The sequence below is a fragment of the Primulina huaijiensis genome, chromosome 15 (assembly GCF_012295235.1).
Source record: "Primulina huaijiensis isolate GDHJ02 chromosome 15, ASM1229523v2, whole genome shotgun sequence".
In the NCBI taxonomy this organism is placed as follows: domain Eukaryota; kingdom Viridiplantae; phylum Streptophyta; class Magnoliopsida; order Lamiales; family Gesneriaceae; genus Primulina; species Primulina huaijiensis.
This window is the reverse complement of record NC_133320.1, coordinates 5797912-5815757: the sequence shown is the minus strand read 5'-3', so window position 1 is coordinate 5815757 and position 17846 is coordinate 5797912. Positions and strand designations below refer to the sequence as shown.

The window sequence follows — 17846 nt, the reverse complement described above, 5'->3', positions numbered from 1 at the left end:
CTAATTCATATCCAAATGATGTTGGGACTTTAGCCTCAGTTTATACTACATCACCCAGCTTTCCAAAAATTTCAGGACTACCTAAATGGATTCAGGAAGCTGTTCATGAAACTTGGGCGAATAATGACTATTTGTCCTGAGGAGATGTTCTGGAGCTATACTTTTTCAGTGCAGCACCAGAACCTGCAGGGAAAGGATCACACGAAGCCTTTCATTTCATCTAGTTAAGGAGTCCAGATACAAATATTCAGAAATTTATCAAGGACCCTCCAATAGAAGAAACACCCCTGGTTGCTTCAATTACTAAGACGATATTTCTACCAGAAGAGCTTGGGGTATATGGGTCTATCTCACAAAGATGGAAAAAGTCAAGTTTTCATTTAAGTTTCATCAAAATTCTTTAAATGGATCATTCCTGTTAAATACAATGACAGGAAAAACCACAAGTTTTGCAGAAGAATTATTTGAAAAGAAAAGAAATCTTCTGTGGAACAGCAAGCTACCGGCCAGTAAAGAGACTCGCCGAAAGTTCTGTAATATGGCACATATAGGAAGATGGTCAGAAAACATCTGTCCTGAATGTCAGAATTAGAAGGAACCGGAGTTTGGTAAAAGTTTCAAGCCGAGATCTGATCGGAAACATTTTACCGAAACAAGGACAAGTGGGGAAGTACCACAATCACATTTTCCTCGAGGATACAAAAGGCCAAAGATTCCTCGACAAAATTAAAAGAAGACATGTGATTAACCAACTAGCATAAATAGAACTCACTATATGAGTGGGAAAAACAGGACCACCAATAATCGGTGGAAGATGAAAAAAGAACATTGGATACCCTATGTAAAAGAGAATCCAATAAAGAAGATAAGACAACTGATCCCAAAATTCACACTATAAATAAGGGTAAATGGAACCAGTTAAACATACAAGAACGAAACTTAAAGAAAATGTATTCTACAATCTTTAAAGTTTCAAAAATAAGAATCAAGAGATATAGAGATCAGCTTCCAGCCCTTATATCTCTAATCCAACATTTTAAAGAAAATGGAGATGAGTTAACCGCAGATCTATATCAAAATCATCTCTACTGGTATTGCCACCAGATTAAAGAGGAAGAACATGCTGTTGCTAGATTCATAATCTAGGAAAAAGACAAGATGAAGGGACCACTCAACCACTACATGGTCCATGTGCAAGCTGTAAAGGCTTATCAAGATTTGGAATCCGAGTTTCAAATCCGAAGAAGCCTTCTATAAATAAGGCATGAAGAAGGAAGTGAAGATCATTGAACATTTTCCTCATTTCTTTCAAAATCAATTGTAATATTTTATCTTTCTAGTTTTTGTGTTTTTCAAGTTCGGCTACTATAAGTAGCTAAACAAGTTTCTTCTCCTCTACAGGAGGTTTCAATGTAATAATAAATATTNGCTCAAGGGTCCATATGCAAGCTGTAAAGGCTTATCAAGATTTGAAGTCTGTGTTTCAAATCCGAAGAAGCCTTCTATAAATAGGGAAGAAAGAAGGAAGTGAAGATCATCGAACATTTTCCTCATTTCTTTCAAAACCAATTGTAATATTTCTTTCTAGTTTATGTGTTTTCAAGTTTCGGCTACTATAAGTAGCTAAGCAAGTTCCTCCTCCTCTACAGGAGGTTTNCATTCTTGTACTGATACACAAGTTACCCTTAGTCCATCATGGAGTATTGATTGGTTTCAGACTGACACGTGTCAGTGGCTGTCCCTTTGGTCACTTATTTGGGTCTTTCAATCACTCACGTTGGAACCTTCGTTTTTTATTTTATGTTTAATTTAATTTAGAGAAAAATAAAATTCATTGTCATTTTTAAAATTTACGTGTAAGTGTTATTATAGAGGTATTAAATGCTAAAGTCTTCGCTATATGTGTAAGCTTTCAAGGAATTAAGACAGCACATACAAAAATATATATAATATTTACAAGATTTTATAGAATTTGAGTCACATGCAAGTAGGCCTGCTAGAATTATGTATATAATTAGACATCGTTTGATGTACAAGATACACGTGAAATGAAATAATAAAAATTATTTAGTGTTTGTCTCATTTTTTAGTAATCTTAATTTCATCAATTAATCCGTCATGATATTAGATTTAAATTGCATTAGACATTCATGTCTAAATATGATGTCAATGAAATATTACAATTATATCATTAGATGATCATAATTGATTTAAATTTTGCAAGACATATAAAATATTAAATATAATAATCATTTAAGTTAAAAGTTTACCAAAAGTACAAACAATTATACTGAATATACACTACTGCCAATTATATTGAATATATTTATTATTATTTTGTCGTAGCTACTTTGTAATTATTGTTTGGATAATACATGATTTTTTAAAAACAATTAATAGCAATCATATTAAAAATACGGGAAAATTGTTTATTTGGTCAACATCATCCAATTATTTTCGAATGGGTCCATTCAACGATGTAAAATATCAAAATATTTGTCTATTTGCGATTTTGGTCTTTTATGTTATTAGATTTCAGTTTTACTCTGCTATTTTTGTTTTCTTTGGAAATTTTAGTTTTTTCGTGTGGCGCTGATGTGCCACAATTGCAGTGTAAGCAATAATTGAAGATAATGTGATCGATCTTTTCATAAGAGCGTTACCCATATTAAATTTTGAGAAAGTAGCATTCAAGATCGGGCAACGACTTTTTGAGCAACACTTGCAACATGAGAAATAGTTCAGACTATACTCTTTATGACTTGTTTATAAATTTTTCCATGCGGTTTTTCATAACAAGGTTTTAATGAAGCGGTTAGCAAAAATAAGAGACATAGTGCTCTTTTTCCTTCATTGTTTTCCTAGTAAGGTTTTAATGAGGCACATCCATCGTCAAGACAACATACAAGGAGAAGTGTATATTATTGAACTCTTTTTCGGTCGCTCAAGTTTTCCAACTGTGTTTTGTTGTCAAGGTTTTAACGAGGCAACACCTAATTCTCATTGAAGTTTCAAGTAACCATATTGCAAAATGAAATGTTCAACAAAGTAGTTACTTTGTAAATAATCATTTAAGGGGAGTGCTATGATATGATTTTGAATATATGATAATATAGATGATATCCCAACAATGAGCCCATCAAGATTGGGCTCAAACAAGACTTTTGACCCCCGGTCCATTTCTAACATAGGTAAGTGGCCCATGATGGATCCCAGGTACTCGCCTATAAATACCAGGTTTGAGAGTCTAATGATTCATTCACTATATTGATTCTTAGTAGCGTCCCTAGCTGTTCTCTCATTTTAGTCTTAATACTTGATTTGATCATCGGAGGGGCTACCCGGGACACACTCTCAGCCCCTTCTAACGGTCTCCTTTGTAATTTCAGGTCTAGACTAAATTCGAGATCTGCATTCAGGCTAGTCTCACCTACTGGAACCGAATCTTATATTTATAGTGAGTATCCACTACAAGAAAAATTAACATCAACCACACACCTACGACAACGATTTTTACTAAAACCGTTGTCGTATGCTTTTTGACAACGGTTTTAGTGAAAACCGTTGTCGTAGGTGTGTTTTTTAAACAAAATACAACGGTTTTATAAAAACCGTTGTCTTTTAGGTGTCAAAGACAAGGGTTTTTAGGGTCAATGACAACGGTTTTGTAAAACCGTTGTCTTTTGACCGTTTTTTAGGGTCAAAGACAACGGTTTATATAAACGTTGTCTATTAGCGTGTTTTTTTTTTACAATTGACAACGGTTTTCTTAAATTGTTGTGGAAAAGGTGATGTAAAACGTATTTAGCGATGGTTTCGCTAAAACGGTCGCTATATTTAGCGACGGTTTTATGTACACCGTCGTAAATTTAAAAATAGCGACGGTGTGGCCTACAATCATCGCTATATATAGCGACGGTATAATATCTGTCGCTATATTTAGCGACAGTTTTAAATAAATCCGTCGCATATTTTTACTTAGCGACGGTTGTTATTTTACCGTCGCTAAATTTCGCGACGGTGTTAGCATAACCGTCGCTATAATTAGCGACGGTTAAGAAAACACTGTCGCAGATTATAAATCGACGACGGGTCATTAATAAACCGTCGCTATTAGCGACGGTTTAACCAAAACCCGTCGTAACTCTTCTATAAATACCCACTCACTCTGTCCATTTTAAAACACAAAACTTCACAACACTTAAAAGTTTTATTACATAATTTTAGTTTCGGTAATTTTAAAAAATTATTCCAAGTTTTTGAAATCCCCGCTTATTTATGTAAATTTTTTCGTTTTATTTTTTGTTAACTTTTTAAGTTTTAGTTAAGATCTTAGTCTATTCAAATTACAAGTTTTTTTAGAATTATTAAATTGTTAAAAGTAATTTTTTTTATTTTACTGAAAATATTAGCGACAGTTCATTCATGATTTCCGTCGCTAAAATTAGCGATGGAATGCATTGCCTAACCGTCGCTAATGTTAGCGACGGTATACAAAACCGTCGCTAATGTTAGCGACGATATTAAAAACTGTCGCTAACTAGCGACGGTTTAACAAAAATCTGTCGCAATCTTTATGTGCGACGATTTATTAAAAACCGTCGCAAATTGTAGCTTCAACAACAGATAAAAACCGTTGTCTTTGAGCGCATCCTTTAACCACAGGGGCTTTAACAACAGTTTTAAAAGACCTACAACAACGGGAAAAAATCGTTGTCGTAGGCCTTTTTTTCTTGTAGTGATCACTTGGCGCCATATGTGGGAAAATAGAGCTGAGACGTAGAGATGGTAGGCCAGAGAGGGAGCAGAAGAACTAACTCAGTATCGTCACGTCCTCAGACGAGACCCGAACCACCTCGTCATGAGACGAGACCTGAGCAACCTCGTCATGAGATGGGACCTGACCAACCTCATCATGAGACGAGACCTGAACAACCTCGTCCCAATGAGAATGTGAGGAACTTGACCCTGGAACAGTTAGGCCAATTCATTATCATGACAGTAGATGAGGTCATGAAGTAGAACCAAGAATGTATGTTTGTCAAAGAACAAGCTCTTCGTCAGGAAGAGGAGAATGCTGAGGGCCATCAGAGCAAGGTTGAAGAGACTCAGCCCCTCCTAAGTGGGGAGAATCCTAACATGGAGGAGATGTAGAAAGAGATAAGAATGTTGAGGCAGTAGTTGAGAAACAGGGCTCTAGCGCCCAAGAGAGAGTCCTTTTTCCCTCGTCATTTTGGAAGAAAGGCTTCCTCCAAGTTTTCGACAATCAAGCGTGAGAGAGTACGATGGACGCACTGACCCAGAAAAACACTTGGGGAGATTTGAGAATGTTGCTCTTTTGCATCCGTATTCGGATGAAGTTAGGTGCATGGTGTTTTTTTGGCACGTTGGTGAGATCAGCCCAACAGTGGTTTAACACGCTGCAACTCAACTCCATACGGTCTTTTGAGGATTTTCCAGAGCTTTCTTGCATCGATTTGCTAGCAGCGAGAAGTACCAAAAAAGTTACCTAAGCTTGTTTGTGATAAAAGCAACAAGAGACAGAGACTTTGCGAGAGTTTATCCAGTGCTTCAATAATGCAGCACTGGAGATACCAGCGGCTACCCCTAACATCATGATAAGTGCATTTACCCAAGGGCTGAGAGGAGGGGAATTCTTCAAATCGCTGGTCAAGAAAACTCCATTGAGCTATGATGATCTTTTGGCTCAGGCAGAAAAGTATGTGAATCTAGAAGATGCCCAACGGCACAAGAGGATGGAGCAGCGGCCCGAGGAAGTAGGTTTGAGGGAGCAGAGAAAGGAGGTAGGAAGAGAGGCGCAGGTAAAAGAGAAGAGGATAAAGCTAGAGGTAGATGATAATTCTCATCCCATGTTCCTCTGAATAGGAATCGAGACAAAGTGATGGAGGTGATGGAATCGGAAGGGAGGTCGGAAAAATCACAGAGGGTTGAGGATAGTACTAGACTGCCTCCGCTTGATAGACAATAGGGATCCTCATCCGGGAGTCGCCCAAGGTCTCGCCCCCCTAGGCGAGGTCGAGGTCCTCTATGGATAAATCAGAGGGTAGGAGAACCAAGAAGAGAGGGGCAAGGTCAAGATGTCCCTTGAGAGCTTGCCGATCTGAGAAGGAGAATGAATGAGGACAACCCTCCTACGAGAGGAATTATTCATATGATCTCAGGGATTGCTACTGATGGAGATTCCGGGAGAGCTCGGAAAGCATACGAAAGGAGATTGGAGAACTTTGAGATATCTAAGGGCGCGGACATACCACAAGATCCCATCATCAGCTTTGGACAGGAAGACCTCCGAGGTGTTGTGACTCCACATTACGATGCCTTGATGGTGATGACCACCATTTCCAATTACGATGTGACAAGAATCTTTATTGATAATGGAAGCTCAGTAAATATTTTGTTCAAGAGCACATTTGATCAAATGAAAGTGGAATGATTTGAGTTTGAGCCGGTCTCTACCCCTCTATATGGGTTTGCAGGACATGTCATTCCTTCATTGAGTCAGACTGTTCTTCCATTAACCTTGGGCAATGATCATCGGCGAGTAACAAAGATGATAACGTTCACCATGGTGGACACCCCATCAGCGTATAATGAAATTCTGGGATGGCCAGCCCTAAAGGATTTCAGAGCTGCAGTTTCCAACTATCATCAGAAGCTTAAGTTTCTTGTAAGAAAAAGAGTTGGAGTCTTGTGTGGGTACCAAAAAGTTGCGCGTCAGTGTAACGAAAGAGTAATGAAGGAAGAAGGAAAGAGAGCGCATGTGGAGGTTAACATGATAAGGAAGGGAAGAAGTGGGTTACCCATAGTGAAGAAAGAGGTTCAAGAGGTAGCGGATGAAGAGCCTGAAATTATAGAGTTGGGGTCCGAGAAGAAGACACTCAATATTGCCCTGGATCTTGACCCAGGGGTTAAGAAATAACTCATTACTTGTTTACAGGATAATCTCAACTTATTCGCTTGGTCAGCCCAAGAACTCAAAGGCACAACCCCATATTTTGCAGTGCATCGGCTGAACATCTTGCTGAATGCTCGCCGTGTGAAACAGAAGAAGAGACACTTCAGACCTGAGAAAGATAAAGTTATAAAAAAAGAAGTGGGAAGGTGATTCAATTTGTTTCCAAATTTTTGGAGACTTAAGAGCAGCAGATGAAGAATGCAAAACTCACATATTGTAAACCAAGGACAACGCGATTAAACGAACTTCGAACTTGAGATTCAGTTCGACTCGGGAGGGGGAGACTGGTGATACCCAATTAATCCCATCAAGATTGGGCTCAAACAAGACTTTGGACCCTCGGTCCATTCCTAACGTAGGTAAATGGCCCGTGATGGATCTCATGTATTCTCATATAAATACCGAGTTTGAGAGTCTAATGATTCATTCACTATATTGATTCTTAGCAGTGTCCCTAACTGCTCTCTCATTTTATTCTCAGTACCTGAGTTGAGCGTCGGAGGGGCTATGTCTCTCGGCCCCCTTCTAATGGTCTCATTTGTGATCTCAGGCCTAGAGTAAATTCGAAGTTTGCATTCAAACTAGTTTCATCTACTGGAACGAACCCATATTTCTAGTGAGCATCAATAGATATATATTTTTTTTATTAAAATTGATATCTCAAACTTTATATCTAGAAATTTCTATTCTATCATTGTACCCTATAAATAAAGATTCTCAGTTATGGATAAAATAGTGAAATTTTCTTATATTTATCTCGTCTCCTCTATTCTCTTATTAAATTTATAACAATTTGAAATTTTTGGATAATTGCAGGAACTTTCTTCTAAATTATTGTCGTGACATGAAGTATTTCGGAAGGGAATTTGGAATATTCTTTACCTGTTTTGTGATATTTGTCCATCGTCGACCTCAGTCGAAGAGTAGCTAATATTGCTATATCAAAGGTAAGTACCTTTTCATTTCATATTATTAACATTTCTACGCGTTTTTTTTTAATCATTATCTCTAATATTTTTTAAGGGGGATTTAACTTCTTTTAACTTTATATTATCAATATATATTAAATTTATATTAATTATAAACTTATTTTTATGCAAAAAGATTTTTAAAAAAAATCTTCTCAAATCACGGTATTTCAAATAGACTAATTTTTCAATTTCACCTCACTCGTTATTGTTCTTTTTAAAAAATCTCTTCGAACATATATTATTATTATTATTGTTATTATTATTATTAATAATGTTTAAAATTAGGAAAGCGCCAATATTAATTATTATTATTATTATTATTATTATTATTAATGTTTTAAATTAGGAAAGCGCCAATATTTATCTTTCGGCAATCGCCGACCGCACTTTAAAAGACAGATGATGGGACTGGTTTCGTTTCTTGTTAGAATTCTCATCGATATTATAAAAATGGTGAGAGCAAATTTAAGTTTTAAATAATCATCACAATCTGATTAAAAATATGTTATCCTCCTGACTAATTAATGGAGATCATTTTTTAAAATTCATGTTCAAACAAGGTTAGATATATCATTTCATCACTGAAACTGGTAACGAAAAGAAATTCAAAATACAACACGTTTTTACATCGCCCACACGAGTGAACGTTACAAAAAAATTCGATGATATTTGAATATGATAAATTTTTTGAACATAAAAATTAATATTTAAAAAATATTTATGAGATTATATTAAAAGTCAATTTTGTGATATAAATCTATAACACGATCCGGACCATTAAAAGATATTATTTTTATGTCAAAAATATTATTTTTAATTGTAAATATACATCCAATCTATTACAGAAAATGAAAGGGCAAGAAAAAAATTGAAGAAAAGAAACATAGGACAAATGCAAGTTTCTTTATTTCAAAAGGTCAATCGAGATTTTATTTCTCACTACATAAAATGCTACTAAATTTTTGCCCATTATATTGAACTGAAAATGGATGATAACAAGCAACTATTAATTCCTATAAAAATGCAGAATTCACTACCAGACTTCCAAAAAACTTGGTAAATATGGAATTAGTAAACACTATTTGGGCTCCGTTTGGTTGAGTATATTAAATAAGGATAGATTAATAGTCAAATATTTATCGTTAAAATTTTAAGATGTTTTAATAATCATTTTGACCCAGTTTAAGATCCAATTTTATGGATAACTATTTGATTAATAGTATTGGATATTAAACCGGGTCAAAATGATTATTAAAACATCTTAAAATTTTAACGATAAATATTTGACTATTAATCTATCATTATTTAATCCACTCAACCAAACACACATTTGAACTAAATTATTTTAATAAACTAAACAAAAAAGCAGCTTATATGCAGCAAAACTTCATTAGAAATGGAACAATTAAGAAAATGACTTCAAAAATCCTTTCTTAAATTAGAAGTTGCGAAACTTCAGTTTATATGCAGCAAACCACCTCTACTATTCAAACATGATTTTCCAAAGTGCACACTCCAAGCAGCTTTCTCAGCTTTAGAAATGGAACTAGTTTATGGGACTTGGTTAAAACATCCGCAATTTGATCCTCGACCTTTCTCAGCTTTAGAAATGGAACTAGTTTATGGTGTTGGAGATTTAATAAAAATAAAATTATGTGATTCAATCAAATATCACAACAGACGATGAATTCATGTCGAATTATCAGAAAATATAAACAACAGTAAACGAGTATCATAATCCATTGATTAAACTAGCGTTGTAGTTATGGATTTTCCAAGAACACATAAAATCAACAATTTCTTAGTTCTGTTTTATTTTTATTGCACTTATGTATTCTATGAATACGTACTATTCTATTAATACTTGTTGAATGTTAGAATATTGTTATTATAAATTTTTATTAGTATTTGTTACTAGAATTTTGATTTTATTAGAGAGTGATTTCTTTGTTAAATTTTTTTTTTTGACGAAAAAAATATCTTAAATGACTAGCACGATGAAAAGGAAAGCGCCAACCAACGATGAATTGGATTGTTTTACAAAGAATGTCAATTACTTGATGTGTTTTTTTAAATATTTTTAGCTTATGAAATCGATTATCATTATGATATATATTTTCTCTTTAGAAAATTATCAACATTTTGTTGGAGTTTTATTTTTATAGATATTCTAATATTCTATCTAATTTAGATAAATAAAATTAAAATTTACTTTAATTTGAATTAGACATGGTTATATTGCCATTAAATAATAATATTTTAGCTTTCAAAATACATATGCACTTTGAAATTGTAGGACTGAACGTTTATCATTTTATCAAAAGTTATAGCTAGTAATAACAGTGCAACTCAAATTTTTAAATCGTACATCAATCCAAGCGTAACGATTCGACTGCTCTTTCAGCAAGGATAATTATATCACCGCAAAAAATTCTTAACTTTTTATTCAAACAACATATTTCAAAGTAATGAATTTAATATTCACTTTGAAATTCCATGTTCATCAAGCAAGAGATTTGATAAACAAACTATCCCAAATCCAAACCCAAACGAAAGGCAATATGGAGTTTTTAATATTATTATTGGGCCATAAACTATGGGCCAAATTTTAATTGAGCCCATATAAACACAATCACAATGGAGGAGAGTGAGTTATCAAGTCAATATAGTATTCACGTTTGCCAATTAATCCAACCAAATCCAGCACAGTTGCAGGCTTGCAGCTATGGCCGCACACACCGTCGTCCTCTCCTCCGCCTCCGCTGCCCGAGCAGTCCACCATTTTCTTCTCTTTCCTGTTCCCTCCAAAACCAACAATTCTTCACCACTCCCTCTTCATTCTTCCTTCCAAGGCGTCGCTCTTAAAACCGACGTCCGTCCATTATTTTCTCCCTCTGCCGCCGTGGCAGCTCTGAAGCCGCTTACAGTCGTAGCTTCCTCCAAGAAAGCTGTTGCCGTTCTCAAAGGGACCTCCTCTGTTGAAGGCGTAGTCACTCTCACCCAAGAAAGCGATGGTCGTGTTGTCTCACTCTTTCTGTTGCAATTACATTTCCGCTAAAAATCTTTATTTTTGCTTACATATGCAGATTTTTCTTACAAGATTATACCGTTTGTGCTCAAACTCATTAGCTGTTTCTTGATATGGGATTTGAAAAATCGTGAATTCGAGGCCCTCTAATTAATTCTCTACATGTTTGTAATTTGACACTTTGTTTATAATTTCTGGGCTGTCTTTTTTTCTTGTTTTAGGTCCTACTACAGTCAAAGTTCGTGTGACTGGACTTGCACCCGGGAAACATGGCTTTCATCTGGTGAGTATAACTTATGCTTCATATATTCTTTTAGCTAATGAGTTAAGGAATACCTCTGCATTTGATGTCGTGAATCTGAGTTGTGTTTTCTTATTTCGGCTGTATAGCACGAGTTTGGTGACACTACAAATGGATGTATATCAACAGGTTAGAGACTTAAGTTTCTATTCTCTGTCAAACCTTAGGTAACTTGAAACATGAAACAGTTGTTTATATGTGCGTTTTTTGTGAAGTTGTTGAAAATTGATGCCGTTTTTTTGTGAAGTTGTTGAAAATTGATGCTGTTTGATGTTAAATAGGACCACATTTTAATCCAAAAGGTTTGACACATGGAGCTCCTGAGGATGAAGTTCGACATGCGGGCGACCTGGGAAACATAGTTGCTAATGCTGAAGGTATCTTAAATGGTCTTTTGTATTCGCCGATGAATTCCTATGGGTTTTGCAATTAATTGTTTATTGTTATGTGAGTGATGTAGGGGTGGCAGAAGCGACAATAGTGGATGCTCAGGTAATTTTTAGATAAACACGTGCATCAGACCATTAAGTTTTGATGAAGGGAGAGACCTAGTGTATTTTGAAGTCAACATTCACTGATCTAAAAAAATAGATATCATCATGTATGTTATCTTACAATTTTGAGAGCTTTCATCTTCAAGTTTGTGGTACCTAATGACATTTTGTATTTGAAATGTAAAGATACCATTGAGCGGTACAAATTCTGTGGTTGGAAGGGCCTTCGTGGTTCATGAGCTTGAGGATGATCTTGGAAAAGGTATTTTTTTTTCTATCATTATACTGGTGTTTAATTTCTATCTGGATTGATCTTTCATCAGAGTCACTTTATTTACGTACCTTGGTACATACTTTTGGATGCAGGTGGTCATGAACTTAGCCTCAGCACCGGCAATGCTGGTGGGCGTTTGGCATGTGGTATGCATGTTTTCTTACATTGATATGTTGTTTTTTGAATGCTTAAGCTTTACATATTCTTGAATATTAGCAGGTTATTTAGTGCTAAAGTTGTTGACTTCAATATTCTTTTGTGGATTGTTGAAAACCCAAATAAACAATTTGTTATGTGCCTATGCAAAGGATCAAGTTATGGGGCGTTGAAGCGATCGATCATTCAATTCCGTTAATTCCTTCTATTTATTAGATTTTCGACTTTCTCTCCCTATTGTGAATGTTTGTAAATGATTAGGGGCTCGAAATGAGAGAACCTCACGATCTCACAAATTTTGTTGAGAATGAAAACTTAGCTACTGTGTTATTTCATTCGCCTTCTTTAAATACAAGGATCATCCCCTATCGCTAGAAATTCAAAAGAAACCAACCAAGATAACTATCCATATCTGCTACATTACCCACATGGGATAATGGCTTATATAAAAAATTAACAAATCGATAAGCTAATAAACTAATAAGCGGATTAAAAAGTGTTCCGGGCCTGGTGTGAGGCCGAGTCCGTAACATCACTCCCCTCCGTAGGAGCGTGGTTGTCCTCAAACTCGAAACTTGGATGCCGGTTGGTTTGGATCCTCCATGTTGGTTTCACCTTCTACGGGCTCCACCACCATTTCTTGCCAAAACAATTTCTTACAGCGATGTCGTGGGTTTTAGGGTTCATCGCAATTGAAGCCGAGGCCTTGTGCTCGGCTCTCTTCTATTTCCGTACGTGACAAACGTTTGATGACTTGGGAATAACACCACTTTGGTTCCCCTGAAGGAGTATGACTTAGTTGCTGCTGCCCATGTTTGCATTCATACAACCGAGCGAGTTGCATGGAAGTTATCAAATATAGGGGTTTCTGAATTTTTACGTCAATGGCGATTGATTCCTGTAAGCCGCTAACAAAAATGTTCACTTCCTGCGCGCTTGTAAGAGGGCTATTGATCAAAACGGCGCTGAAATTTGTCCACGGAGCCCGTTTTCCGGAGTTTGGATAAATCTCCGACCTTATCATCCTGGAAAGCCGGTCCAAAACAAAGGAGGCACGGCGACTGAAAGTCCTCCCAAGCTAGTGTCAGACGGTCATGATGCAGCCTCAAAAAACACAGTCGAGCATCCCCTTCAAGGTGAAAAGAAGCGGTGCCATGGTTCTCAATGTCAGGTGTATTCTGGCTGGTGGAAAAATGGCCACAATGGGTGAGCCATGAAAAGAAGTCTATTTGGCCATTAAAGTGTGACATTCTAATTTCCTAAATTTAGGAACAAAGAGATGGGTGTCGGCTGGACCCGTGTTGGTTTACCCGCCTTTTTCTTAGGATCGGAACGGTGGTGGTTGTTGCTGTCACTGCTTACTGCATCCAAACGGTCATTGGATCTTGTACTGGAAAATTCGTCAAAGCGACGGTGAGATCTTGGAGACGACAATCATAATTTTCTTCATCCTCCTTGTACATTTTGAGGAAAGCTTCCATCAAGTCTGTCATAACACCTGTCTCTAGTACCGATATGTTATGTGCCCGTGCAAAGGCTCTCTCTCACAATTTTTTGTTGAAAATGAAAACTTAGTGACTTATTTATTACATTCGTCTTCCTTAAATACAAGGATCATACCTTATCACTAGAAATTCAAAAAAAAACTAACCAAGACAACTATCCCTATCCGCTACATTACCCACATGGGATAATGGCTCATTTAAAAAATTAACAAACCGGTAAGTTAATAAACTAATAAGCAGAATAAAAGTGTTATGGGCCTGGTGTGAGGCCGAGGCCGTAACACAATTGAATACTTTGTTAATCCAAAGGGGACTCAAAGGCGACCCCTACATCTACGCAGGCCTCAAAGGCGCCCACATCTACACCTACAGGAAGCTCGAAGGCAGTCACATCTAAGTCTAGAGGGAAAAGGCCAATAGAAACATCTATTGCACTTAATTTTATAGATGATGATTAATTTGACTTTGATGAAGAAAGTGAAGAAGAAAATGACGCCGAACGTTATGCAATTTCAAATGAAGAAGATGGTCTCGATCTTGATGAAGAAGATGAAGATGAGTTTTAAATTATGTTTTTCTAGTTTTAGAATTGAGGTTTTATATGCTTTGAACTTATATATTTGTTATTTAAGAATGAACGATTGAATTGATGTTAGTATATATTATATATTTATATGCTTGTGGCGCTTTGCTTTCAAATAATCCTCGTTATGCGATTCGCTATGCGCTATAGCCACGGGCAACCTCTGCGCTACAGGGAGCTATTTGCGATTGACAACTATGATTAATAGCATAAAAGGCTATTTTGCCGGATGGAAGAATTGTTCATTACCAGGTTTGTTGGTTGTAGATCACCACAGCGTTGCATTTAGAAAAAAATCATTCATAGCTTATTGGGATAGATAGTGCCACTAGAGTCCTTAATCTCTCTTGAACTTTTGGCGTGTTTAGAAAATTTGAGGATCACAACTTAGTTTTTGCTCAAAATGTTACATATCACCGTTCAAATGTCCTTGCTCATATTAACAAATTCGTCTCTCACCTTTTTTTTTGGTTCTGGCTCAAACATGTGAAAGTGCCTGATTTACATACATGTCTGTTCTTTAACTATGTTAAATTTTTATTTGAAGTCTTTTGCTAAGCTTACAACTCTTGTTGCTTTTATTAATTAGCATCACTGAAGACTGAGTTTACTCATGTATGTGTTGCAGCTTATACTTCGAACAATAGACAAGAAATGTGTTTCTGTTGAGCCATATTTTATATGAAATGTTGTGTTGGTTTTGAGAATTCTTACTGTTATCACCATTTTCATCTTATACCTAAGGCTTTGAAATTTTTTTCATGTATCATGCTACTCGATTTGAGGAAAGCTGTTGTTTTCTATTAAAAAAAAGGCATCGATATCTTGTGTTAGTTTTCCAGGTGATGGGAAGACACAAATTCGTGTGTGGGTTTAGAATCCATGATAGTTCTTAGATATGGTAGAATAAGGAGTTATCATTTTCATCAAGTGAAAAACAAAAATTTGATAGTTCATTGTGTCAGAGTTTTGTTACACGAGTAAATTACTTTCATATGATATAGGCGAACTAAAGCACTTTACAAGAGTGGAACTTGTTTATTTTGCTAGCTTTGTTTTGGGAGTTGGTTCGATCTTCCTATTCCTTTGCCCAAGTAAATCATGTCGGGGCAGTAGTGCAACTAGAGTCTATAATTTCTCTTGTACTTTTGGCGTGATAAAAAAATCTGGGGACATCACAACATAGTTCTTGCTCTAATGTTACGTATCACAATTCAGATGTTCTTGATCATATTTATAAATTCGCTATCACATTTTTTTGATTGAAACTCAAACATGTGAAAGTGCCTGATTTACCTGCGCATCTGTTCTTTAACAATGTTAGATTCTTATTTGAAGTCTTGTGCTAAGCTTAAAATTCTTAAAGCTGTTAGCAGTTAGCATCACTAACTACTGAACACTGAGTTGCTCGTGTATGTGTTGTAGCTTGTACTTCCAACAATAGACAAGAAGTTTGTTTCTGTTGAACCATGTTTGTTATGCCAAGTTGTGTCGGTTTTGAGAATTTTACATCGTTATTATTGACATCTTTATCTTTCACCCAAGACTTTGAAATTCTTTTCGAAATCTGAATTTGAGAAAAATTATATAGAAAAGTCTTTTTCTTTTTGTCTAAGAGGGGTTGATCCGCCCCTGACTGACTATATTGTTTCTTATTTCTTGAATGAATGTTATATGCTATCGTGTTTTTGAGAAGAAAAAGGAATGTAATAGTGCTGTGAGGCTAGTTGCTATAAATACATTCATTTTATAACACTGGACTTCATTCTGATACTGACCATGTTCCTTCCATATTGAACATGCAGGTGTTGTTGGCTTAACTCCCCTGTAAACTTCGCTTGAAATCACTCAGGCTTGCTCTATGTAACTAATCTTCCTGTGATTTATATAGAGATGGCGACGAGTTTACATGCCTGTCTACACGGTTATTGTCATTTTGCCTGGTGTACGAATAAAATAAAATACCCATGTAAGGGAATTCTCTGAAAGTAGACGATCTTCGTTATTTTCCCATGGTCGACGTTCTTATATGCCAAATTTTAAAGTTTGTGACTGGTCCATATTGAATCCGTAATCCTTGGAAAAAACTGTTTAATTACATTAGATATTGCCTAACATGAATCAAACTATGAACGGATTCTGCACCAAATGAAATACAAATCGTGTAGTTTTTATTGTAAGAAGCTAATTTCTTTTTGGTCTACACACTTATATAGACTACACAATTTGTATTTCATCTGGTCCATAGTTTTTATCCGTATACGCCCCTCTATATACGAGTGTACCTAATGATTCGCGACAAAAACCCAGTAGACTGCGAGAGAAACTCGACAGAATAATTTTTTTCGAAAATGCAGTTGAGCCAAAAACATCCATTACCTTATGTTTAAGCTGGTTTCGATTAGTTTGAACAATGTCAAAGCAAAACGGGGAGGTTGGGAGTGGACATAAATTGGTGTCATACCTTAAATAGAGCACAACGAAGATGTTTACTGAATCAGTTCTCATCCTAATGTCCTCTCATTCTTTACAGAAATTTTGTTGTGCATTTTGTTTATGTCCGCAAATTTCGAAATTTTTTAAAAAAATTTCAGTTACCGAATCAAAATAACTTATTTTAAGATAATTTGGTTATTTCGATTTTTAATGAAAATTTTCGCGGGTTCGTTTTTAACCGAGTGCTCACCTCTAACAATTATAATTACAATGAGAGATATTAACGATTTGTATTTATATTTCTACTTTTACAAAAATTGATATTTTTTTGTTTCTTACTTTTTTTCCTTTTGTCAAGACCTTATGTGATGACCAGGTGAAATGGTTCAATCTCATTAATTCAACAGTTATAACTTGGTTGTGACTTTATGGAGCCTAATCATAGGCTTATGGGTCATTAGTGGATAAAGTTCATGGTTGATAATGCACCATTATATGAGGTAATGGGTAGTGACTTTATGGATTGAGGTTGTGGCTCTCTAATATCCACCCCTATAATTATAGTTACAAATTCACTTGGAAATCTAAATAAAATTTATTTTTTTAAATATGGGAGAGTTCTCGTCCAGTCGTCCCTGCTTGCGATATAATGTTAATATCACTCGCTCGCTCGCTCGCTCGCTCCTCCTTCTAGCTGATAACCAAAACGACGCTGAGGAGGAGAAATGGAATGCATTCGAAGAGAAAGAGCCAACCGCATCGTAGTTATATTTCAGCTGATGTTATTGAGATATCTTGAGTTGTGAAGACGAAGTTCCGATGTTATGGAATGAAAGATTGGTTTTTATATTTCTGTAATATCTAGGCTCGTTGATGTTCTTTATGTCGTCAAATTTCAATTCAAGTTCTGTATCTTTAAATTTTTTGGTACGTCTAGTTTTTTTTCCCACTAGGAGTGCTAATGTGACACACATCAACGCCAAGATGTTGGATCAATGTCATGTCAGAAAAAATTATTAAATTTGCGAAAAAAATCAAAGACAGTGGATTAAAATTGAAATTTAACAACATAGATGATCGATCAAAATCACAATAAAACAAATATATATATAACCGAAATTT

At 35.7% G+C, this 17846-nt stretch overlaps 2 protein-coding genes across 2 annotated transcripts; both read left to right on the top strand.

Annotated features, from left to right (window-relative positions):
* Positions 1-6133: 6133 nt before the first annotated feature.
* Positions 6134-6940, top strand: LOC140958892 (uncharacterized). Its single transcript, XM_073416480.1, has 2 exons — positions 6134-6406; positions 6524-6940. The coding sequence occupies exons 1-2, from the start codon at positions 6134-6136 to the stop codon at positions 6938-6940; spliced, it is 690 nt and encodes a 229-aa protein (XP_073272581.1).
* Positions 6941-10602: 3662 nt separating this feature from the next.
* On the top strand, positions 10603-16348 carry LOC140959650 (superoxide dismutase [Cu-Zn], chloroplastic-like). The gene is made up of 8 exons (XM_073417584.1): positions 10603-10961; positions 11197-11258; positions 11366-11405; positions 11558-11653; positions 11737-11768; positions 11957-12032; positions 12137-12190; positions 16094-16348. The coding sequence occupies exons 1-8, from the start codon at positions 10673-10675 to the stop codon at positions 16117-16119; spliced, it is 675 nt and encodes a 224-aa protein (XP_073273685.1). The 5' UTR covers positions 10603-10672; the 3' UTR covers positions 16120-16348.
* Positions 16349-17846: the final 1498 nt, after the last annotated feature.